The sequence below is a fragment of the Mytilus trossulus genome, chromosome 10, assembly GCF_036588685.1.
Source record: "Mytilus trossulus isolate FHL-02 chromosome 10, PNRI_Mtr1.1.1.hap1, whole genome shotgun sequence".
NCBI lineage: Eukaryota > Metazoa > Mollusca > Bivalvia > Mytilida > Mytilidae > Mytilus > Mytilus trossulus.
The window spans coordinates 54,277,871-54,304,254 of record NC_086382.1 but is presented as its reverse complement, the minus strand read 5'-3'; the positions used below and the strand labels follow the sequence as shown (position 1 = coordinate 54,304,254).

General features: G+C 32.5%; 2 protein-coding genes across 3 annotated transcripts; both read right to left on the bottom strand.

The window, feature by feature from the left end:
* Window positions 1-500: 500 nt before the first annotated feature.
* LOC134687646 (titin homolog) lies at window positions 501-10,962 on the bottom strand. Of its 2 annotated transcripts, none has more exons than XM_063548098.1 (5): window positions 10,769-10,962; window positions 8,888-10,122; window positions 8,041-8,108; window positions 6,763-6,828; window positions 501-4,861 (listed from the first exon to the last, which is right to left on the bottom strand). In XM_063548098.1, exons 1-5 carry the CDS (start codon window positions 10,941-10,943, stop codon window positions 838-840), a joined length of 5,568 nt encoding a protein of 1,855 aa, XP_063404168.1. In that variant the 5' UTR covers window positions 10,944-10,962; the 3' UTR covers window positions 501-837. The 2 variants fall into 2 exon arrangements, with proteins under 2 accessions (XP_063404168.1, XP_063404169.1); XM_063548099.1 differs by having other exon boundaries at window positions 502-4,861; window positions 8,888-10,110.
* Window positions 10,963-11,296: 334 nt separating this feature from the next.
* On the bottom strand, window positions 11,297-22,299 carry LOC134688008 (uncharacterized). The gene is made up of 5 exons (XM_063548475.1): window positions 22,111-22,299; window positions 19,109-19,161; window positions 18,052-18,201; window positions 17,416-17,553; window positions 11,297-11,457 (listed from the first exon to the last, which is right to left on the bottom strand). Exons 2-5 carry the CDS (start codon window positions 19,137-19,139, stop codon window positions 11,297-11,299), a joined length of 480 nt encoding a protein of 159 aa, XP_063404545.1. The 5' UTR covers window positions 19,140-19,161; window positions 22,111-22,299.
* Window positions 22,300-26,384: the final 4,085 nt, after the last annotated feature.

The following is a 26,384-nucleotide window of genomic DNA, read 5'->3' as shown; positions in this document are numbered from 1 at the left end:
TAACAAAAGTTATTCCTTGAAAACCTAAGTACATAAGATGTTACAGTAAACAACATTAATAACCCTGAAACATTTACACATTAAAAAAACAATTATAACCCTGAAACATTTACAATCATTCAGTCATGTAAATCAATTCATGTAATATCCAATATAGGCCATGTAAAACTAACTAAATGATTCTCAGATACATTTACATTTTCTTAAGCATTGTTGGTGGTGGATTGTTCTTCACTTGATTGTAATATATAATGTTAAACAAAAAAATGCCTGTAAAGTGGTAATAGACCAAGGGATCAAAATATATTACATACCTGCCAAATGTCACTATTTGCGGGGGATTTCCCCCATGGAGGCTCCCAAATTGAAATTTTGAAAGAGCAATTTTGTCCACAATTTCAACAAAACAATTAATTTTACAATGCCATTAGGCTTATAAAAGTATGAAGAAGCCAAAAAACAACATGAAAATGTATTTGAAGGCCCCTTGAAGGTTGTTTAGGACTATGGCAGCCATCTTGCACGCAAAACCCCCATGAGCATTTTGAAAAGTTGGCAGGTATGATATTATATACTTTATAACCAACCGCTGCGGAACAAAAAATATGATTTTTCTCAACTCTTGTGATTTTCAACATAAAAAATTACACTAACAGGATATTCAAATACAGATTTTAAGGAATTATTAATTTGTAACTTCAACAATTACTATGCAGTGACTGATTTTAAGATGTCTGAGAACCAAATAGTTCGCTAAAAAAGACTCAAATATCACCCTGAGTTCTAATCCCCAATTATGCTGTCTGCACTTTATATATATACAATGTATTTACACAACTACCACTTATATTTAGCATTGCTCCTCCTTTTCTTTTTCTGTTTTTGTTTCTGAGAATTAGTTGCACCTTTACTGTTACCTTGAGCCTGCTGCTGACTTCCTTCTTTGGTAGACTCAGTAGCTTCTTTTGAAGTATCTTCTAATAAATGTGGTTTTTGTTCTGAGGAACATTTCATTTTATCGCCACAACCCTGACTACTTTCTAATGCTTTATTGGGAATATCTTCACTCTTTGGAAGAGGTGTATCCTTTTTACCAGTAGATCCTTGTGTCTCCCTATGATTTCCAGACTTATCACCGCTAACTTTCTCACTCAATTTGGAATAGTGCTCTTCTTGTTTCTCTATTTTTGGTCTAGAATCAGAGGACTTGTACTTAGAGTCTATAATTTTTGGTTTACTGGAAGTAATATAATCCTTTTCTTTATCTATCTTTTTTTCCATTCCTCCTCCCATTTCTGATTTTCTAACATCACTGCCTTTATAATGGCTTCCCTGTTTATCAGATTCTTGTTTATCATAACTTCTTCCTCCTTGTTTTCTCTCATGAGTAAATCTATCAGCTGTTTTTCCATTATGTTCCTTTACATAGTGACTTTCTTTATAGGAATGTGATTTGTATGACGAGGCATTGGTCTGCTGAAATCTATCAGGTGTATTGTAATTCTGTTTCCTGTATGATCCTCTTGGGGTATTCCCATATGATCCTCTTCCTCGATTACTTTTGTCATGACTTTCTGCATATGAATGATATTGTCCATAGTGTCTAGGTGACCCATGAGAATGATCATACCATCCATGTACTGGCTGTTTACAACTATCATGGCGACTGTTACCATAGCGACCAGGTGTTGATGTACCATGCCAGTTTCTTTCTTTAAATGAAGATTTATCTGGAGTTTCATGTGACCTTGAGTAAGATTTTGGTTGTTGGATTCTTGAACCAACTGTCTTTCTTTGAGACTTTGAATTTGAACGACTTCCCCCATCTGATTTTACAGAAAGATTTTCCAAAGAATCTGCTTCACTTAAATTTCCATCTTTTGACAGAAACTCACATGATCTCACCATTGTAGGACTCAGACTTCCAGCCATACCCAATGGAGATAACCTTCTGACCTGTTCTCCAATTTCATTGGAATTTGTAGGTAAATTACTATAATCCAATTGTACTGCATCATCATCAGTACAAATTTTCTCTTTGGCAGCCATTTCTGTGATTAAATCTTTCAAACCTTTTTCAATGGTTTTAATATCAGTCTGAATAACCTCAGACTCAATGTTTTCAGTTGATATGCTGGTATCCTCTATTGTTGGTTTTGCCTCCAATCCTTCAGTCTTAGTATTGTCAATCATTGCTGTGTTGTCAGCCTCTTTTTCAATGTCATCTTGAACTGTTTTGGTCAAATCTGCTATGGTTTTCGTGTCATCCTCCACTGTTTTAGTGATATCCTTCAATGTGTTTTTAACATCTTCCATTGATTCAATAACGTCTGCCATTGTTTTGTACTCTTGTTGTACTGTTCTGACATTGCCTGTTTTTATGGTTTCTGGAGTTTTCAAAGTTTCATGTGTTACTGTCTTTGTAATATCTTCTATTGTTATTCTATCATCTTCCACAGTTTTTGTGATGTCCATTAATGTTTTTCTTACATTTTCTATTGTTTTCACAACATCTGATGTAACTTTATTCTGATCTGTTTTATTGGTTTCATCCATCATTGACTTAGTGTGACCTTCAGATGCTTTAGTGTCGTCTGCTGCCTTGCTGATCACAACTTTAGTCTTGGTATCTTCTACTTTATCTGATTTAGTTTCTTTGCTCTCAAACTGTATCTTATAATCAGCCTGAACTGTCAGAGTGTCCTCACATATAATAATGCCAGCCTCATCTGTCTCTCTAGTTTTTCCCATACCTTTCACCAAGCTTTCTAACTTTTCTTGAGTGTTTTCGACTCTAGTTTCCTGTACTAATGAGAAAATACTGTCTGTAAGTGTTAAAGGCAAAGATTTTTTCTCAATGGTTTCTTTTTCATCTGTAGTCTTGTCTTTTTCGTCAATCTTTACTAATCCAATAGCTGGCATTTCTGCTGGAATTTCATTTTGGACTTCTTTTGCCAGTGTTTCTACTTGTTTATGTACTGACGATTCTCTGACTTCATTGACAAGTGTAATGACACTTTGAGTAAGAGAAGAACTTGTTTCAACTGTCTCCGATTGTGTTTTTACAGATGTCAAATTTTCTGTTGATTCTAGTTTTTGCTCTGATGCACAACTGATATCTGCTAATTCTTCTATTTTTTGCTGATTTTCCAATTTGATTTCATCAAGGGTAACACTCTGTGTTGGCAAAGGTAGTGATTCACCACTTTGTGCAAGTGTTTCTCCACTTTGAGCAAGGGAAGGAAGTGATTCTTCGCTCTGAACCAGACCTAAAGCTGCTGCATAGCTCTGTTTATCATTCTCCTGTCCAACTGGTTCCTTGGTTACTTTGCTTTCTTTGTTCTGATCAAGTGTATCAGAAGTCTCTGATTTGATACCAGTTTCAGATTTCACACTCTCGTGTATTTTTGTTTTTACAACAAATCCTTCACCTTCAGTTTTAACATTTACTTCTGATATAATCGTAATTGTCTCCCCTTGAATATCAGTTGTTTTTGCTTCGATCATTCTATTCCTTTTGTTTGTCTCTCTATCATGGTTTTCTCCCTGCTGATCATATACTGTAGTTACCTTCTCTGAAAGGGTTTCACCTTGATTATCAGTGATAGGGTTTCCATTATCGTCAAATTTCTTGGTTATTTCAGTTTCAACTAACGCTAACAAAGATGTCAATGCACCACTGACTTCATTTTTGACATCAGTATCACTTTCGTCTGGTTTAAGATCATACTTTTCAGTTTTGTTCTCAGCAGATTTTACAGCCTCAGAATAATTCAGCAAAGTTTCTACTTTTGATGGTTTTCGAAAATCACCATTACAAATCAATAGGGCCTGTCTTTTCTCTGTATCGTCTCCCTCTTTTGTGGCCGATTCATTCTCAAGCTCTGTGGGAACTTTTTCTGATTCCAACTCAATTTTTCTCGTTTCTGATGAGGCTTTACTAGAATCTGTACTATTGTTCTGAATTTGGTCATGTGCATGCATAATATCTACATTATCATTCTGATTTTCACCTTGTTCAGCTTTAACTTCTGCATCAGTTATATTTGTTGAGTTGATTTGCTGAGATTCTTCATTTGTCTGATTGTCCTTCACAGATTCCTTCTCCAACATTTTTGTCTTACCACCAGCATTTTCTCTAACAGTAGTAAGATTTGGATTTGTTTCCAGTCTAACGTCAGTATATTTAAGTCTAGATGACCTTGACCTATCCCCAGCATTCTCTCTTACAACATTTAAATTAGGGTTAGTTTCTAATCTGACATCTGAGTATTTAATTTTTGATGACCTGTTAGGCACCTCCTTCTGATCTTTTGACCTTGATCCAGCATTTTCTCTTACAACATTTAAATTAGGATCAGTTTCTAATCTGACATCTGAGTATTTCATTTTGGATGACCTGTTAGGCACCTCCTTCAGATCTTTTGACCTTGATCCAGCATTTTCTCTAACAACCATCATATTAGGATTAGTTTCTAATCTGACATCAGAGTATTTCATTTTTAATGACCTGTCAGTTTTCTCCTTTTGATCTTTTGACCTTGATCCAGCATTTTCTCTTACAACCATCATATTAGGATTTGTTTCCAATCTGACATCACTATATTTCATGCGAGATGATCTTGAACTATCTGACGACCTTTGGCTGCTGTCTGCATTCTTGTTATCAGATTTCATGTCCGATTCCTTTTTTGTATTTTCAGTCAATTTTTGACCAGTTTCAACATGTGTTACCTTTTCATTGAGTGATTTACTTCCAATATTTTCACGCACAACTTGTAAAGATGGATCTGTTTCTAATCTAACATCTCTGCACATACCACCAGCAGGTCTGTCATACTCTGAATGACCATTTTTTCTTCTGAAAATAAACTCAACATTATTTATGAAAAAAAAGAATTATAATTTGTTTTTTTCATTTTTCAAGGCGGTTTAATATTTGTATTGTTTAATTGGTATAAAAAGAAGATATGATATGATTGCCAATGAAACAACTATCCATCAAAGTTCAAATGAATTTACTAAAGTAACTACATGAACACCCACAAGACCAGCCCTTGCTGCCCAGTAGGTTGAGCCCTATTGCTGTCTCATTGGCAATCGGACGCATACCATTCCTTCCTATTCCCATATCATTGAAACATTCTAAAAGAGACTGGAACAATTTTAAAGAGTTATTGAAACTAAATTTAAACATGAATCCTGTTAAATATTAAGAAACTAAGGGACGACATCAAAAAATCAATGAAGGATAAAAAACTTAAGTCAAATAGTTTGGGGGTGGGGGTCAAAATAGCTGCAAGTTTTGGTTAAATAAAATCGATTTTTATATATATCCTTATTGGTCAATCAATTTTTCCCAAATTAAGTTAAAGTCATAAGAAACCTCAAATCAAAAAAAAATAATGCATATGTTTTTTATAACTCAATGGATAGTTTAAATTATGAAACTTATGTACATATACATTTTTCTGAAGAAAATTCTTTAATTTATTCATATTTAGAAGAAGTTTACTTTATTTGAATTGCTTCCTTCCAGCAAGCAATTCCCCCCCCCCCCCCCCCCCCCCGACATATTTTCCGTATGCAAGGTGACATCAGTGTGACCCATCTCGTAAAAATCCGGTGACCACAATACGCATGGATGTCCTTAAAATAAACTATTATCTGAATTTACATGTTAAACATGTACTCAATTTCCATGCTTTTTTGTTTATTTTTCGTCAATTGTTGACAAACAGGTGACAATCGTTAAACTTTGGCTACAAAACACAAACTTTAATTACCTGCCATATTTTCACAACACTGACCGGTTGAAAAAAAATTTGACGATTTTACAAAATTTACCCGAAAAAAATGATAAATTCGAGCACAGAAGACTAAGTTTATGATGTTTGTATGCATTGGTTCAAGAATTGGAAGAACATTATTTTTCACCGGTCACTCGTTTCTTATGACTTTAAGAGGAGGGTAGGGGGGTCAGTGAAAAAACTATATGAATTAATTTTTTTATTCTTCATTGAACTTTTGATGTCGTCCCTAAATGCCTAAGGAGACACAAGATCTTACATGTAGATCTTTTTTAAATTTTATTTTGACTTTGCAAGTTTTTTAGCAAACCTCACAAACAAAAGATTTAAAGTAGTTTTATTTCAACTATGTTATGTGTCATTACTGAGGCCTTTTATGCGACTATGCTGTATAGGCTTTCTATTTGTATCCATCTGTTGAATTGAGATCCTGCTAATATGTTTAACCCCACCAGATTCTGTATGTATGTGCCTGTCTCAAGTCAGGAGTCTGTAATGGTGTGGTTTTTTGTTTGTTGATGTGCGACATATTTGTTTTTTTGTTCATTTTTTGTACATAAATTAGGCCGATATTTTTCTAGTTCAATTGTTTTACATATGTCATTTGGAGCCTTTTACAGCTATGCGGTATGGGTTTTGCTGCGTGTCATTTGGTTCTCTTGAGGAGTATTGTCTCATTGGCAACCATACCACATCTTTTTTTTATATATTTGCTCATTGTTGAAGGCAGTACAGTCACCTATAGTTGTTAATTTTTGGGTCAATTTGGTCTCTAATGCAGAGTTGTCTCTTTGGCAATCATACCACATCGTCTTAATTTTATAATAATAATAATAATCATCCATATAATGCTCTGTGTGCTTTGTTCATTGTTGAAGACCATACCATCCCAAGAGGACTAATCTTGTATAGAATTTTTTTTTTTTTCTTGCTTCTTACACAGTGTACTTACTTTTCTTGTTTTTTCTTTCTCCAGTCTGACTTTTTCTCTCTGTTTCCTTCTAATGATGGTAAATTCCTATAAACACAAACAAAATGCATTAGATAAACTGTCAACATAGTGATATCTCCCACTTCTAGGCAATACATTTACTATCTACTGTAAATTCAGAAATTATTGCGTGCATTTATTATTGCGATTTTGTCATTTTGGACTTCAATGCTAATTTTATTATTGAGATATGGTGCAAAGTCCTCTTTAATTCATATACAAAATTTCAAAATGCGAGTTCAAATTATTGCGACTATAACCCTGTCGCATTTTTCGCAATAATAAAAACCTCGCAATATTTCTGAATTTACAGTACCTAAGACATCATGACAATGATGTTAACAACATCAGGTCACTACATACTTCAACAATAAGCAAAACCAACATCATAAAGCAAGATAATGATGTGCTCACGTTAAATGTTCCTAACTATATATTTGAATATTTAAACCATGCTTTATATAAAACATATTTAAACTTTATTTTAGGTTCCTCACCATCAGGAAAATTACTCTGAATGTCTGTTTGAGAAAAGTTACTATTTTGACCCGACATGTTTGATGTTATTTCGAATAGACAAAAACAATATTAGTCATTCTTTATAATTTAATTCTGAATTCCATTTTAAGCCAGTGTAAATCATGGAAAAATAATGTCCATGAGCTGATAGACAATACACTGTCAGCCAATCAGGACAAAACCCTGTCAGCAATTTAGAAGATGCATTACATCCAAAATTAAATTAAAGACAAGTATATCAACATTATCCTGAATTGTTCAAATTGCTGTCAGGTATTTTGTGTTTGTGGGAGTTACAGCTGATATTGCAGGATGTAACTTGGCAGCTCTGAGTTTGTGTTTATTTCTTTTGAACCTTACTACGTTCCTCCCTAATAAGTCAGGCCTAAATTAATATATTGTTTGTTTTCCCAATCCCGACACTGCCAAGCCAGATGTGGGAAGGTAGGTAGGGAAATAATTTCATTTTTTCCATAAAGCTTGAACAATATTGGGCGATCCTGCAAGCCTCAAAATAAGAAATGAATAAAATAATATTTGACATAGTTTTGACAATAAAATATTATGAGTCTAGCTGTTTTTGGAGGGTCGGTCAGGATTGGGGGAACAAACAATATTTTATCTTAGGTCTCAAATATATTACTATGGAAACATGTTGGCTACAAAGCTTTGTTTCTTTCTCTCTGCGTCACATATCTCTTTTATACATAAGTTACTTACTCTTCAATCCAATCTTGGGTGAAAATAAGTTCTGCATTGTAGCGAGCTTGTTTTATCCAATAATGAAACTGAAATAAACAGAAATAATGTCTAAAACTGAAATAATGGTACAATCATATATAATCTTTCTTTAGATATAAATCAAAACTTCAAATTACAGTACTGGCAGGTTTAGTATTTACTTTTGTTTAGTTTCATTGTTAATAACACCACATTTCGTTTTTTTATCATATCATGTCCTTCAAAATTCAACTAATAAAGTATATACCAGTTATCAACACTACAAATACCTTTTACCAAGAAACTCTTCCCGACTCTTACAAAATATCCACTATCGTTTATCTTTGAACAATATAATTTTGACAATATCTATGTGAAATTTCAAACAAATCTTAAAATTTTACACTTTTAAAAATGATATACCGTATAGCGGATTATTTTCGCGATTTTCATTGAATAAGGTATACGAAAAATTTTGGCGGTTATTATTTTGGCGGATTCAACATTTCTAACATTACCTTTGCATGTACACTTTTAAATTGGCGGAATTTATTTTGGCGATTTTGTTCTATCCGCGAAAATAAGCGAAAATAACCCGCTATACGGTAGTTTGAACTATTAAATTCAGTCTTTTTACACATGTTACAGGAAAATACAAAAATAAGATGTGGTATAATTGCTGATAAGACAACTTACAACCCGAGACCAAATAATGCAGAGAGTTAACAACTATACATGTATAGGTCACTGCAGTTGAATTTGAAAATTTTCTATGATTAATATTTGTCCTTTTCCATAAGTAAATACTGACTGGTCAAATATTAAGCTGTTAAAATGTTCTACCTACCTTTCTATCAGCTGCCATTTTGTATTGGTCAATCACAGCCTCATGAATGTCCGTCTGCTTTACATCCTTCAGAAATCCCAGTTCAAACATCAGTTTTTTAGCATCTACAATAACTCCTTTAGCTGTCTTTCTCTGAACAAACTCTAGAAAATTTTTAGGTTCAGTTTCATAAATTTCTTCCTTTTTTTCCTGTCTTGTTTCTGGAATTTGATCTTTTTCTTTTCTTGACCTTTCTGAGGGTGAGGTAGAACCTTTATTTCTTTTGCTTGGAATCACATATTTCTGCTTAGGTTTGCCTGTGTTTACATCTGTTTGCTCAACTTTTTTTTCTTCTACTTTTTCGTCCCTCTTTGAACTTGCTACTGCCTCATTTTCCTCTATATTTGTACTATCTGTTTTTACATCTGTGCTAATTTCTGTGGCAAGAATTTTCTTTTCCACTTCATTAGATACTCCATCACTTTCCTGCGGCAAGCTAGAACTATCTTCTGTTCCCACATCTTCTTTAGATTTGGTATCTTTGTTAGATAAAGATTTTTCAGGTGTTTTACTTTTTCGTTTCTTTTCCTTCCATCTTTCTCGTTTTTCTAATTTTTTATTCAGTTTATTTCCTCCTTGACCATGTGAAACTGGCATTTTAGGTACAACATACTTTGCATCAGCATCAACATTATAGTTCCCATTTTCTATCATGGATTCTGTTTTTTGAACTACAGTGGATTGATTTTCTTCTTCAGTATTGCCACAATCATTTGTTGACATACTATCATGTACAGATTGCTGTTTTGAACTATTTGCACCAAATGTATTGACATCTTTTGCATTTGAGTTTTTATCAGAGCTGATAATTGATAGTTCATCAACTGTTTCCAAGTTTCTAAGTTCCCCTAAAACACCCTTAACTTCTGAGTCAGCATCGTTCTTGCTTTCGTCCAATCCAAACACATCCTTTTGATCAATATGCACAAAGCTTGTAGTTAAACGTCTACTTTCACTTTCTGTTGGCATATCAATATCAAGAAATGCACTAGCATTCATATTGTTCCAGTTTTTGTCATTAAACGAAGTCATATCTTCAGAAGCTTCCTCTATCTTAATAAAACTATCTATTGATAGTTGAACTTTGCCCTCTGAATTATCTGGCAGGGGTCGACGTTCTTTGGACAATCTATCTTTATGTTCTGATGTGGTTTCTATGACAACACAGTCTTTGTAAACATGTTCTGAAATGAATACTATAATATATCAAATGTCAATTTGAGTCTTCAGGGATAGCATTAATTTAACCCAAACAAATCTAACTTTTCAACAAACATATAACACTATTATAAACCATCATAAAATATATGTATGATAATACAAGAAGTCTCACAGAAGTTATGTTCAAAAATAAACACAGAAAGCAAGCAGGCCATTACTGTGTTTAAATTACTTTAAATAGTAACATGAGTAATGGTCAGATCAAATCAAGTGGAAATGGCAAGACAACTTGACATTAAACCTTTGGTTTTCCAGTTTGAATGGTTTTACACTATTAATTTTAGCTTGTTGTTCGGTGTGAGCCAAGGCTCTGTGTTGAAGGCCATACATTGACCTATATAAATGGTTTACTTTTATAAATTGGTATTTGGATGGAGAGTTGTCTCATTGGTACTCACACCACATCTTTTTATATCTATAAGTATAAGAAAAACCAGGGGATTTTAAAATGAAAAACAAAATAAAATTCATAGGAAAACAAAGGTTATTTGAAATCTTGCCCAAAGTATAAAATATTTTATAGAAATTAAAATGATTAAAGAGGCTACAATGAGGGTAGTTTTTAATGACCTTGACTACCTATGTGGGTCATGTATGGTCAATTAAATGAATAAGGAGTACCTTTAGTTGAAGAGGTGTCCACACTTTCCCATGTTGATGCTGACATAGCTGGTCCATCTACAAGTACTGGTTGGTCTAGACTTGGTGGACTCACAACACATTCAGGACTACCCGATTCTCCATTTGTTTTGCTTTGAATCAGTTTAATATAATCATCAGATTTATCTGTGTCCATTGCTGTGGGATCCTTCTCACCTGTAAATAGACATTTTTACCTGATGTATTTCTATGCAAATTATTAATACTCAATTGGTCAAATGACCAAAATCCAGGGAGAGATCTGTTTGTGTCAAAAATGTGTCCTTTTGCACCACAACTTTTTTTTCCAATGCTACGTTTGCGCCACCTGTTTTAAAATTAAATGGCATCATTTGCGCCAATTAGAGGAAAATTACTTCCCTCCTCCTTCATTGGGACTTGGAACCGGCAGTTTACACTGCAAATGTTTCTTTTTCTGAAACATACTTTCTCTTACTTCTTGACTGCATAGGTACTTTCCCAATTTCAAGTATGTAGTAGCTTGTGTCTTCACAAATATTGTCCAAAAAGACATAACACTGAAGGATGAAATGCATAAAACAGTTCACAATAATCCCTGTGGAATGCTTCTGCTCCATGACTGGTACATCTTGCGGTGGATAAGGTTTCATCCAATACAGAACAACACACTGTGTCATCAATACCTGTGACTAAAACACAATCAGCAAAATCTTCTATTTACTTCTCTTTTTGGCATAACTTGTATCAAATATTCAGCAATAAGTTTTCTTCTCTCTCTGTATATTGACTGTCTGAATGCATTTCAAGTGATTTCTCTCCAGATGCTAATCTTCATGGTGAAATATATCCGAACATATGATACTTTTTAAGCATGTTAAGCCAAAAATAAGAATAAATATCAATCATTACTATTTATGATAGATATATGTGAACAGGTAAATTGGTGCAAATGAGTTTCGAATATTGGCGCAATTGTCACATTAGAAAAACAAAAGGAGTAGGTTCAGTAAGACCCCTTTTTGGCCCAAAAATATAGCAGTTTTACAAAATTGTTAAAATGTAAACCTTTAGTTATTTATCGGACAGTAAAATGCTTCTGCTACATAAATATGGGCTGTTTTTGACAATACAATGCACATATATCAGGTATTAGCATCATTAAGTCATGCTAAATTACTGAAATCTTCACAATTTTTGTACCGGTATTTTAGCTAAATTTTAGACGGTTTCCATCTTGAATGAAAGTGGCCACATTCATGTTCGTTCTTAATATTGAAATGAAAGCTGTATTTGATGATAATACACAACATATATAAAAGTTGAGGATGGACACGGTAAGTGTTTAGAAAGTGTTCAAAATCTTTCTTTAAATAACATTAAATTTGAGGTCAAAATTGGCCCTTAACAGACCAGACCTACTCCTTTAGCGCAAATGATACCCCTGAAAAACAGTAATTGGTGCAAAAGGACTGCTGCCAAAATCCCAACCTCTATTCTCGTTGATCTTTTTAATCAAATGTATCTTCTTTATACCTTATTGTCTATTTTATTTTAAATAATTGCCACTGGACATTAAGAAACAACCAAGTAGATCACATATGGTGCATACTTGAATTACTTCACTCCTTCAGTTTCCAGGTAGAATTTTTATATAGACAAAAAGTTTGCATGGATATTGTCATTAGAATTTAGCTATTAAATAAATGATGTACTGGGTACTATCTTATAAGCTAGTGAATGATCGATGGGACAAATCCTAGCCTAAAATATGGTTTAAAATTTGAATTCCTGATGAAATACAATAGAGGAAGGCAAACATAAATAGATCTCTGAAAATAGTTTACATTGAAAATAAAAGATACCAGTACTGACTTGGTGTTTGATTTGTTCTCTATCAGCAGGTTTCTGTCATTTTGTATTGAATTTCCCACTATTTTCATTTTGTGTATTGATTTTCACAGTCACATGGTTTGTGTATATAAACATGATAAATATACAAAACTAATAAAATCTAAAATCCAAGAATGAAAAGGATATGACACTGTAAAAAATACAATTAAGTGAGAATAGTGTTAAACTGAATGTTTTTCATACTAAATATCTAACAAAATCAAATGCATCTTTCATGGGCAAATAATCAATACAATGATGGTTGAAAGTGTGCGGTAAAAACAATGTATTGATTGACAATGTATTGATTGACAAGCTGAAACCAATTGATAGCCAATTAATTGGTGACACAGTTATTTTTACTATAGGTGTGAAAAACATATGAGAAACAGGTGCAAAATAGACAGTAAAGAGTTGTTCATGATCATGAACTAGTTAATTATCGTCTCTCCATTACCTTCATAATTTTGAATATCACAATTAGAACTAGGGGCTTAAAAGAGGTCATTTATGAAATTACCCAACATTCTAAATGTAAATAAAAAGATTATTTGGGTTCAACATACGACACCCAACATTCTAAATGTAAATAAAGATTATTTGGGTTCAACATACAACAAACAGAAACACTCATTCACTTAAATGTTTTTGATTTTTAAAACTTAGTCATAAGAAACCTCAAATTAAAAAGTATAATGCAGATGTTTTTTTTATATTAAACTCAATAGAAAGTTTTCATTATAAAACTTATGTACATATACTTTTTCCTGAAGAAAATTCTTTAATTTATTCATATTTAGAAGAAATTTACTTTATTTTAATTGCTTCCTGCTTCCCCTCCCCCCTGACATATTTTCCGTATGCAAAGTGTCCTCAATGTGACCAATCTCGTAAAAATCCGGTGATAGCAATATGCATGGATGTCCTTAAAATAAACTTTTATCTGAATTTACATGTTAAACACGTGCTCAATTCCCATGCTTTTTGTTGATTTTTTGTTGATTAGTTTAAACATATTTGTTTATAGTGGATTGGGAAACAAGTTTTACAACTTATATTAATCCCTTTCCACTTTGCTGGTGCGAGTGCTGCCTTGTAACGGCATTAGCCTACTCTTTTTCGAAATCTACAAGGGTGTCTTTAACGTGCAAGAGATATGGCTCTCTCTTAACACGGGTCAGCCATTTATCGTCCCCGTCCGACGGACTATCATCGTTTCCTTAAGACCATACTCGCAGATGGTGTCAAGGGAGAGCCGACAATTGAGTTCCTGAAATTTTCATCCCAAACGGGAATGGAACCAGGAACCTTTGTGTTAGTAGTCCGATGCACTAACCACTACACCACGGCTCTCTAATTGTTGACAAACAGGTGACAATCGTTAAACCTCGGTTTCAAAACACGAACTTTAATTGCTTGCCATATTTTCACAACAACACTGAATGATTGAAAAACGAATTGACGATTTTACAAAATTTATGCAAAAAAAACGATAAATTCATGCACAGAAGACTAAGTTTATGATGTTTGTATGTATTGGTTCAAGAATTTGAAGAACATTATTTTTCACCGGTCACCGGTTTCTTATGACTTTAAGATTATAAAACACAAAATTTTAATAATTAGAATACAGGTTATCATTTTCAATTGCCTAGTGGGTCATTATGACCTTTGACATGATCTGGAGAGTAACCTTGATCAGTTGATCCTTGGTTTCATTAGTATAAATCAGCAACTATGGAAACCCACAATATATAAAACGGCCCTGTTTTAAGGAAGTATTCAAATCATGGTAAGCCCAACCAAAAAGAATAAACTGTGCTCCTTCAAATCTAAACCATTAACCCTTAGACTGCTGCAATGATTTCTATTGTACTTTTGTGTAATGCTGAGTAAAATTTTAATCACTGATGAAATAAACATGTTCACTAACAATTGTTGTATCTTTGTAAATATTGAATGTTCATCAATAAAAGTTATTTAAAAAAGTATTGTTAGATTCTGTATTTTTTATTTATTTTATTTTTGTGTGAATCTCTGGTCATTTTTTACCTGTACAGGTGCAAATAGAGGTAAACAAAGGTAAACTTATTTTTTCATGTTTTAATAACGAATCCATCAATGTAAAAGTATCCATGACTTCAGAATTGAACCAATATAGTTAAAAATCTCTTTTAAGAACTAAGTTCCATTGAGATTATTAAAAAATAAAAGTTTCTTCATAGACCAACGGCCTTTTTTATGCAAATATTTTCCGGTATTTTCCTCCAACTTTCACTGCGCCGACTTTTACTTCCATGTACAAATATATTTATACGACAAGTTCATTGTTAAAGCTTTCATCAATATATAATCTTGACAAACTTAAAGTTTGGGTCTATCGATGTCAGTCAATATTGGTTCACATTTGAAAGGCGAAATGATAAACATCGCAAATCTTGTTTCATGTCATCCATTTTGAACAAGGTCTGGGAATCACCGTAATTCTCGCTTTAAAAGTCTCCTGTTTGCAGTTTTGATAGAATGTTTCTATTTCTGTCTATTATATCTTCGGTTTTCGTCCAAATCCTTTTAATCGGCCGCCGCTGTTAAATCGAAATCATTGAAATACTTCTGAACGTGTTGGCCATTTCTCCAAATAATATCTGCCATTTTGTCACTTTTTTCATCAAAAATTTTCACTTTCGGTTTTATCGCTTATACCTGATTAAAAGTCAAGAGACACTCGAAAGAACACAGATTTTTAACCAATCAGAATCCATACAAGTCGAAACTGCTGCAATCTCATGAATATTGACTCCGCCCATTCCATGGTAACTGTGTAAAGAAACGAGTTTCGGAAAACGACTATAGTCGCGACTAGCAGTAGAGGACTGTCTTATCGAAACGACAATAGTTGCGCGTAGCAGTCTAAGGGTTAAATGTGAGATAAGATAAAATTACTAGAATGTGCGCAACAATAATTTTATGAATAACAAGGGCAACAATGACAACAATTGTGTTTTGGTGATGGCGATGTGTTTGTAGATCTTACTTTACTGAATTTTTTGTTGCTTACAATTATCTCTATATATAATGAACTTTGCTCATCAGCTACAAAGGATAATATTTTGTTAAAATTTACAAAATTTATGAAAATTGCTAAAAATTGACCGTAAAGGGCAATAACTCCTTAAGGAGTCAACTGACCAATTTGTTCATGTGGACTCATTTGTTGATCTTACTTTTCTGAACATTATTGTTGTTTACAATTTATCACTATTTATATTATTGCGCACCCTATTGAACCTTTCCATATATTCACCTGCAAGTTACCTGTCCATTTAAACTTTTGGCAGTTCTATTGTCCCATCTAACAAATACAACAGGTATTGTTCTCTGTATAGTTTATTCACCAGGACCTTTAAATTTCTTCTAAGAGAAATCTATCACTCATTGATTAATCTACCAGAGTAAAAAGTTTACCTGCTAAACTGATAGAAATTACTTGTTTCACATAAAAAAAAAATGCCTGTGATTTCATGTTTATTAAACATTTATTATATTTTTTTCAATCTGTTCAAAATAGATAACAATTTAACCATAAAAAGTTTGTTTTAAAAAAAAAAGTATTGTTCGTATGAAAATTTGCATCTTTTAGTATATGTTTAGTTATAGAATACTTTTAAGGAGGCCTTCATATATAAAAATCGACATTCCATTGCATTTTTAGGTTTTTTTTATCAATTTTTTTTTGGAAAAAGAAACAATGTTGATTTTTTTCAGAAATCAACTTTTATTAAATGTTTGAATCAGTGTTTACATTCAACAGTTTGAAAATATACTACATTCAAACTCATATACAGTTTTAATACTAATAGCCAACATGTAATTTCTACCAGTTTAGCAGATAAACATTTTACTCAGGTGGATTAATCAATGAGTGATAGATTTCAGTTAGAAGAAATTTAAAGGTCTGAGTGAATAAACTATACAGAGAACAATACCTGTTGTATTTGTTCAATGGGACAATAGAACTGCCAAAAGTTTAAATGGACAGGTAACTTGCAGGTGAATCTATGGAAAGGTTCAATAGGGTGCGCAATAATATTCAAGATAATAACCAAATACGGCAAAATTTCCTTTAAATTACCAATTCAGAGGCAGCAACCCAACAACCTGTTATCCGATTCATCTGAAAATTTCAGGGCAGATAGATCTTGACTTGATTAACAATTTAACCCATGTCTGCTTTGCTCTAAATGCTTCGGTTTCAGAGTTATAAGCCAAATCTACATTTTGCCCCTATGTTCTATTTCTAGCCATGGTGGCCTTCTTGGTTGGTTGGCAGGGTCACAGTACATAATTTTTAAACAAGATACCCCAATGATGATTGTGGCAAAGTTTGGTAAAATTTGGCCCAGTAGTTTTGGAGGAGAAGATTGTTGTAAAAGTTAACGAAGACAGATGACGGATGCCAAGTGATGAGAAAAACTCACTTGGCCTAGGTGAGCTAAAAAAAAAAATATATTTAATCATTTTTATAATTTAATATTTTGTTAAAACATCTCAATAATGAAATGCACTTTTTCACACACAACTTCTATGTTCTTTGCTAGTCAAATGGTTGTCCTCTTGAAACCCATTGTTGATTTTCAACTATCTAAAATGTATTTCAATAGATAACATACAAAGGATTTTCAGAATGACAAAAGGTCTGGGTTACAAAGAGTGCTATACGCCATAGCATTAAAAGTATCTTAAAATTTAATACATACTTGTACTACATTCTTGTAGGTTAACTGAGGGTGGTTTTATTTCCACATTTATCCATGATGACTTTTCAGAGTCAGGACTACGATCTACAGAGTTATCTCCCTTTGAAGCTCCTTCTTCAATTTTTACATTTGAAAAAGCTGCAATTAAACAAAGTTTTTAACACAGTATTAAGAGATGGACAATAAATTTGATGCCAAATTTTTAAGAAAACAATAATAATGTCTTTTTTTCCTCTTCTTTTGTCTACTACTATCACTATCAGTTTTGACATATTGTTTTGTATTTCATACCTGTCAACCTGTGACGATGATAATGCAGGTCATAACCTGCATTGAAGATTGAAATCTCAGGTCATATAGCGTATTTAAATCTAATTTTGTCTAGATTTGTCTAAGAATTACAATTTTTCTGACAGAGTAGAAGATCACTTTTCTTCTCTTTTTTTTCTTTCTTTCAGGACTAGATTTCATCTTACTAGTATGACCTACTCTTCTAATTGTAAGGCTAAAATTGAGAATGGAAATGGGGAATGTGTCAAAGAAAGAAAAATCTGACACATGAATTAACAGAAAACAGCCAAAGGCCAATAATAAGTCTTCAACTCATCTAGAAAATCCTGGAAGACTTTTTCTTACCAAGTGGAGGTTCCTCACTTCTTTGTCTTTTTGCTTCTGGAGTGGACCTTCTCTTCCCTTTTGACCTTGTATGATGTTTACGTGGGCTTGTATCTTCAAATGAATGCCTTCTTTCTTTTGAAGAACTTTCATCTGTTTTCTTTTCAATCCCTAGAAAAAGTTATGGTATATTTCTTTCTATAAGAGGTCCTTCCAAATCAATTCTACATTTCATATCAGTCACTATTGTCGGATAATGATTAACCACAAAATAATCAATTTATAAACATGGAAATCTTGAAAGGTTATTGAATCCTGCGGGTTTTAATGTATTGCTGATTTCAGATTTAAAACAATTATCAAAGAACAGAGTTCCTATGTACCTGGAGTTGCATATATTATATCTGTCCAAAAAACAATAACGAAAAAAAAAAAAAAAATCTGATCACTAAATATTTTATCTGTATCTTTGTGAAATGAAGGCATGATAACAAATGCAATGCAACTTGTGACATAATTAATTTTTCCAAGGGGATTACCCAAGATCATTCATAGTTTTCAGTGGAGTTCTTGTTGCTCAGTCTTCAATTTTATATGTGTTATGTGAACTGTTGTTTGTTTGACTTTTAGCCATCGTGTTGTTATGGTTTGTTTTTTTTACTTGTGAGTTTGAATATCCCTGTGGTATCTTTGGCTTCTCTTTGACCAATAGAAGTGTCTGTGTCATTAAGAGATAAGCTTTACAGTCCTGTGCCTTGACAATACAAAATAGTTGTCTAATAGTGTCTCCTTTTTCCTGTTTAGTATAACTCTTTTCCCTGAAACTCTTTTCATTTTCATTTTTTTTGTCTTTTGGCATTGCCCTTACTAACATTTGGCACTTACTCTGCTGTGAGCTGTTTCAAAACTATTTCTTAGTTGGTAAATTTTTATTTTTTTATTGTTTAAACATGGACTATCAGGAAACCTCTTGCCTTGAGACACAATGAATAGTAGTAACCTGATGTGTGTGTTAGCTAAAGTTAAAGTAAATCTACTTTCTTTGTAATAATTTAGTTTTAATGGTCAATTTACTTACCAAATACTTTGGACATTAATCTACCAAACATATTGAAGTGGTTCTATTCTTTTCTGAAATAGAATTATAAAAATGAGCATGCAATTCTATTACAGAATGAATTAATTTCATATATTAAATAAACTGTTAACACAGAGATATATCTTGCCTTTTGGTAATTTAAATTATGCAAATGTTGAAATAAAAAGAGCAAAACTCTGGCATGTTATAAATTATGCAAATATTCAGTCAATAAAACCATGACATGGCTAAACAACCTCCTTGGAAATGACACAAACATAACCTTTTAAACTATGAAAAAGTTTCAGTCAATGAACCATGATGAGGGGGTGGGGTTAAAATCTCCATGGAACACAGACTTGCAAATGCCAATATAGTTGCATACAAAAGAACAGCTAGAACATGTAGAAAGGTTGACAATATTGAAATCAATTGTTGTTTAATGTTATTTCATTTCCTTAGCTAAGAATTCATCATGGAGTCAATTTGGACCAATGGAAGAGATCTGCACCTTCTAAATCAAAACATGTGTTTGAAGCTGAAAGATAATTATCTAAAATTCAACTGAATTATATACAATATTCTTAAAATTTTAATTGTGGACCACTAGCTACTGAACTGCAGGCTAGGGTCATTCTACATTTTTTTTTGTTGTGACAGAACTAAGATTTTTTCTCAAGAAAGTGAGAACTGAAAAATCTATTCAGTTTTAAATTTCCATTGATAAAGTTTCCAGTTACAACTCTCAACAATTATATGCGTCTTTATCATATGACGTCATTTACAAGACCTGTATCTATAGATATAGGAAGATGTGGTGTGAGTGCCAATGAGACAACTCTCCATCCAAATAACAATTTAAAAATTAAACCATTATAGGTTAAAGTACGGCCTTCAACACGGAGCCTTGGCTCACACCGAACAACAAGCTATAAAGGGCCCCAAAATTACTAGTGTAAAACCATTCAAACGGGAAAACCAACGGTCTAATCTATATGCACTATTCACGTTTATCAAACATCTTAGTGATTGTCGTTGTGCAGGATAAAATAGAAATAATGTTTGTTCTGTAGGTACTTAATCACAATGCCCGAATGACAGCAGTGCTGAATGTGAATTACGAAAAATTCAATTTGCTGAATAATTCATGCAATGTAGCATCATAGTTTTCCAACTGATTGCTCATCATGGTTTCGAAAGGAAGTGACTTTGCCCCTAAAAGCAGGAATGATGTTCTCTGATAATAATAATAATCAATAAGCTTTATTTAAAGTCTGCAAGGTATATAATCATAGACAAACATAAGCTCTAATGAGCTTTAAATCCAGAGTTTGGACAAAAATGCAACTCAAACATTGTCTATGAAAGTGCATTGGATTAATTGACAATTTAATGATATTCACACTGAAAAGTGGGTGGACTAATACAGGGGGAACAGTACAGACTAAAATGTATCAGTAATCATTAGAACTATATATAGTGCCCAACTTTTATAACTTCCCTTTTTTTTTTTTTTTTTGACACTCCATCAGTCATGTATATATATATCTTTATTTGCAAAACATACAAAAACCAATTTTGGTTGTAGCAAATACATTGACAAACAAACATAATGAAACATAATTAAAACTCGACAATATTATAAGAAATATGATAAAAACAGTTACTGTTCTCCTTTCCTCAGTTCTAATGACTCTTTAATAAAAGAAACAGCTGCTTTTACATCATTTGGTGTTGATGAATTAAGTATTATCACGAGTTTATCAGTAAAATTAAGTGTATTAAAATTTACATATTTTTGTATATAATATTTTAGAAAGATTTCTCTTTTATTTTTATTTATTTTACAGTTGAAGAAAAAATGAAATTCATTGTCCAAGATATTACATATTTTACATTTTCTTTCATTTCGTGGTATTTTGGTATATCGTCCAGTTTCTATGAAGAGACAATGATCGCTTATTCTAAATTTGTTTAACATTTTTCTTGTCTCTTTACTTGGGTGTGATAGGTAGTATTGCATTTGGTTATTTATATTAGATTTAAGAAATTTATATAGATATATTTTATTATTTTCATTTAAGTTATTTATTTTATCATCAATAAGAGTTTGATAATAGTTGATATATATAACTTTTTTTTAATTGGGGTTTTAACATTTTAGTCTGTTTTAAAGTATTAGTTTCCTCAATAAGTTTAATGTCAATATTTTTATCTTGTGACACATTTTTGCAAAAGTATACCAAGAGTATGTTCCCTTGGTATCTAAACTTTTAGTTAATTTAAAGGCTTCATTATGAAGTTGGGTTATATTTTCATTATTTAATCTAGATAGGTACATCATAGTTTTGGTTTTTATGAAAGTTTCTAATGGCAAAAGTCCTAGTTCATTATAATACCAATAGACAACTTTCGAGTTCGGTGCATTTCTGTCAAAAACTTTGGTTTTAGTGAACGTCACTCGTGTGTTTAGGTGTGTGACCATGACTTCCGTTTCAATGTTGAGCGAGTGGTTAAATAACTATAAAGTTATATTGCAGGAATAATTTGGCAAACCAAACTCTCATTTATAATTGACAATCTGCACTTCTGTTATTTATAGGGAATTGTGATTAGTTACCTAAAGAACAAATATTATTTCTAGTTTACAGTGCACAATGACAATCACTTAGACGCTTGATGAACTTGAACTTTTATAGTGCAGGATAATGGCGAGCCCCTCTATCTGATAAATGACATCACAAAGGCGCGTATAATTGACGAGTTTTCTCCAGTGACGGATGAACTCGAAAGTGGTCTATTGTATTATACATCTCCAACTCCATCCATCAAACATTGTCTTTGTATTTTGTGTATTTATTAATTTTATAGAATTATTTGCTAAGATGGGGGGGGGGGGGGAATTAATAGATGCATAATATCCTAGGGGAACACTATTTTGGTTTACAAATACAGCATGCATGGCATGATGCCATACGAGTTCTTTTAAAAGTGATTGTCACCTCGAGTTTTGCATGTCAATTGGTCTATTTCTATCTGGTATACGTATTGTTTTCCCTCTTGCAGTTGTCTTTTACTGACAAAGATGCGAATTTTCGATAATAAGTTGACTGTTCTATCTCCAGTCATCAAAATTTGCCGCCATTTGGTCAAGGTTGGTAAAACGTTTGAATAAAAGCGTCTTCTGTTATTGAAAATCCCTCCTGCAAAGGAATACTTTGCACACAATTTCTCATATAAAGAGAAAATTATTTTTATTCTAACAAACATGACAATTTAAAGACAACATTGCGTTATTCACAATTGTATCTATCTTTCGTCATTGCAAAATTCTTGATAATTTTGAGGTATACCGTATAGATTTCATGGTAATTGCATGCATTATTTAGAGGGTGTACTCGAGTCATATTACTGTTTTGCCACGTTATTTTTTTTACTTTATTCGTTTGATTTTCGTTTAGAATCAATGATAAATATGTCTCAAATCTGGTTAAATTATTGATCGTAGGTATCAAGACAGGGGATAGCACTCCTCAGTCTAAACTCAGAAGAGGGATATTGTGGGGAAAAGGGGGGTTGATTATTTTGTTGGAATACAAATCAGCAACTTGCGTATTAAAATCATTATGGTCAAAAGGTTTAGCCATTTGAATGATTTTATTCATACATTCTTTATAAATTTGTGGAGAAAAAATTACATTGTATTCAGAAATTTGTTTGTGTGTCAAACTATCTATTCGTAATTGAGTATGAAGATTTAACCAGAGATTTTTTATTTTTAGATATAATAAAAAAGTATAGGTCATTGTGCTATTTTAAAGCTACAAGTCATGCAAAATTACCCAAATTTGCATATAGTTCTCAGTTTGTTCATAAATAAAAAATCTACGAAATAGAATTTTTAAATAAAATATGAAAAGATAGGTTTAATAATGTGCTTTTAGAAAATAAAATTAAAAATGGTGTAAAAATTGTCTTACTAGTCCTTACTACAAGCTGGGACTATAATAATAGCTACAAGTAAAAAAATAATTCCCATGTAATTCTAGTTTATTTTCTTACTAAAAGAGCTATCTCCCCTTAAATGGCTAAGTTGAAAATTGATTCTAAAAAAACACAAATATTTGATATTTTGTTATTCATTTTTTTTATATTAAATGCAATACATCACTTAATTTTTTTTATACAAATAAACACTACAGTCTAACTCTTCAATAACAATCTGTCTAAAAAATTGCCGATTTTTAAGAATTTATTTTTTTATTTTTTGCTGATGACTTTGAAACTAATGAATCTAGATTAAGAGTGTAATTGGGGGGGGGGGGGGGGGGGAGGTGATCAGCACACCAAGGGTTTGTATAGTGACCTATAGTGAGACTTATATGCAAATCCTTGAGCACAGTTAGATCTATATACCCTGAAAAAATTGTCAATCTGTTATTTGAGTTATTGCAACCGAATTTTACAAGGATTCTTCCAATTAATCAGTAGTGAAAGTGTTAAGAATCATTATTTCGTGAAAAAGAAACCAGTGTGTAATTAAATAGATTGACATTAGTGACTTTCTTGAATCAAAATACATTTTTTAGAAATTTTCATAAGTGGGGCCTGCTGGCTGCCTAAGAGGGGGCCCACTCCCTTCATGCTTCAGTGATTCACTATATTATAAACCAATTTTTTTTTCTCAAAAAGGGGGGGGCGGGCCCCCTGCCCCCCCTAAATCCGCCTCTGTTGTTGTATTATAATTCATTAAAGGATATGATTATAGTGGTTAGCGATCCCTTCTAAGGACTATTTTGTGTGTAACTTTAATTAGTCAGACTAATGTTAATTCAGGGAACAGGCAAATCAAAAGACTGTAATGTTAGAAAGAACTTACTATTTCAAGAGAAGATATAATCAGATAAAAAGAATGAAAACTGATAGATATCCAGGATGAAACAAATATCTAAACATATTTTATTTTACGTAAGTTAAGTAAATATAAGCTGTTCTTAGTACATCCTTTTTCACTGCAGTTAAATTATAATAAAGCCAATAAATAGGAACACTGTTTTCTAGATAAGCGAAGTTAGTGCAATGATGTATTGTTTTTGAAACAAATCATTTACTCTAATAATAAAATGTCATTGTGATCTACAAATGAGGTCTGTTGGATTGACATCATTAAGATGCTTGATGATTTTTTTTTACCGTGAGAATATGCTTATGGTATAGTATGGGCTTTGCTCATTATTGAAGGCCGTACGGTGACCTATAGTTGTTTGTGTTTGTGTCATTTTGGTCTTTTGTGGATAGTTGTCTTATTGGCAATCATACCACATCTTCTTTTTTATATGATATTTGTAATGTTTGTTAAGTGTGCCAGTTATATTATGAACGAAATATGTATCCATATTCAAAACAACTTATCTCCTCTATCTTAAATTTAGAGTACAACTGCAAATAAAACACACTGCAGTACAGCACAGCTTGATATAATACTGCAGAGGTTTAACCCCGAACAGATGGGACAAGTAGACACAACATTCAAGCTTGGTATAATTCTGAATTTGGACTGTGATTAAATACTTACCACAGCATTATATTATATATAGGTTTCTGACTCAGTATATCATTGTTGTTTAGGAACACATTCGAAAATTCCCTTTTATAATCAAATAGCTAAAATCTAAATACATGGTTAAATTCAGCACATCAAAGAACCCAAACATCACAATTTTGATGATTAAACAAATTATAAAATTTCACTGTTTAGACCTCAATGTGGACCAATTTAAAATTTTATAAATATACATTTTAATTCACCTTATCAAATAACCCCACGAATCAATGGGTACAATCAAAATCACGTGATGGATATACACACACCGGAAGTAACAGTCGAGCAGGCCGCTTGAAAGGTAAGTAGTCGTATTTACTTGTTTATATCAATAAAATTAAATAAATAAGGTAGTGCACCGAATGTCGGATACTATCTAGTTTTGAAATACACAATTATCCTTGCTGGAAAGTCTGCAGTTAATGCTAACACTTCGACACAGTTCCAAAAGTTCAACAGATAACACACACACCTCATATGTTTTTATAACAAAATTTCTGAAAAGTCAATGTTATGGGAGTTTTTAGTGGAAAAAGAATGTATTTTTTAATTCATCATCTTTAATTTTGATTTAATCAATCAAATAATTACGATAAATAGTCGTTTGACAGGAGAATTGCCGATTTTCACAAATGATACCACACACACCCCATTAATTTAACGGATAACACACACACACACAGACCGAAACTGAAGGTATGTACAAAGTTTCAAGCAAAGTCAAATGATGTATTTTACTACATTATACTAAAAACATAAGAACAATTTAATATAAGCCTTATCCCTCTTTTTGTTTAAATCAAGCTTTGATTTTTTTTCTGGCCAATGTATGTCCTAAAATTTAAAAAAAACATTTTACAGAATACGTAAAAGCATGGCATGATCCAATCACAAGTCGCACAAATGTTGCCACAAATACTAGCCAAAATTTCATTATTTATATGAGATAAACTTAAATAATGAATGGTTTAGACTATAAACTCACGAAGACAACCACTTAGTACGAACTGCATGTCATGATGATTGTTTGTTTTTACGTTCTTTGCGATTAGCTTAAATAATGTGTGTGTGTTATCCGTTGTTTTTTTCGGTGTGTGTGGTATCATTTTTGAAAATTGGATTTTCGACAATAAACCAAGCGTTTATCGTAAAAAAAATATTGTATAAATCAATAGTAGCGGTGTTTAATTGAGACATGCATTTATTTTGCCAAACAAATCATAAAGAAAACAATTTTATGAAATTTTGCATCCGTCACCATGCTATATAAAATTCAACACCAAATAGTCTCCATCCCAGTAAATACATACCTAATACCAGTGGCGGATGCAGGTATTTTCGAAAGGGGGGGTGCTAGCCCAGGGCAAAGGGGGGGTGCAGGGGGGTGCAAACATATGTCCCGATTCAAATGCATTGATCGGCCAAAATAAAGGGGGGGTGCGGACCCCCGGAACCCCCCCTCTGGATCCGCCACTGAATACCATCCAAAGAACATAAATTTATACAGCCATTCTCTCCCACAAACTATCATTTATATTCATTTTTTCCTTAGAACAATAAGGTTGTGGAATTCCCTAACATACCAAGTAGCCTGTAGCCCAGACTTAGAAGCTTTTAAGTCTGGTGCAAAACCACATATTTATTGCCAAATCAAACCATGTTTTTATCTATATA

What these genes read in the sequence shown, in the direction of transcription:
- LOC134687646 (XM_063548098.1), bottom strand. Translation starts at nt 10,943, where the DNA reads ATGGACACAGATAAATCTGATGATTATATTAAACTGATTCAAAGCAAA. An exon ending in AAATGGCAGCTGATAGAAAG is followed by an intron (nt 8,109 to 8,887) that starts GTAGGTAGAACA and finishes TGTTTATTTCAG; the next exon opens with TTTCATTATTGGATAAAACA. An exon ending in ACCCAAGATTGGATTGAAGA is followed by an intron (nt 6,829 to 8,040) that starts GTAAGTAACTTA and finishes TTGTGTTTATAG; the next exon opens with GAATTTACCATCATTAGAAG.
- LOC134688008 (XM_063548475.1), bottom strand. Translation starts at nt 19,139, where the DNA reads ATGTTTGGTAGATTAATGTCCAAAGTATTTG. An exon ending in ATTAATGTCCAAAGTATTTG is followed by an intron (nt 18,202 to 19,108) that starts GTAAGTAAATTG and finishes AACTTTTTCTAG; the next exon opens with GGATTGAAAAGAAAACAGAT. An exon ending in AAGTGAGGAACCTCCACTTG is followed by an intron (nt 17,554 to 18,051) that starts GTAAGAAAAAGT and finishes GTTTAATTGCAG; the next exon opens with CTTTTTCAAATGTAAAAATT.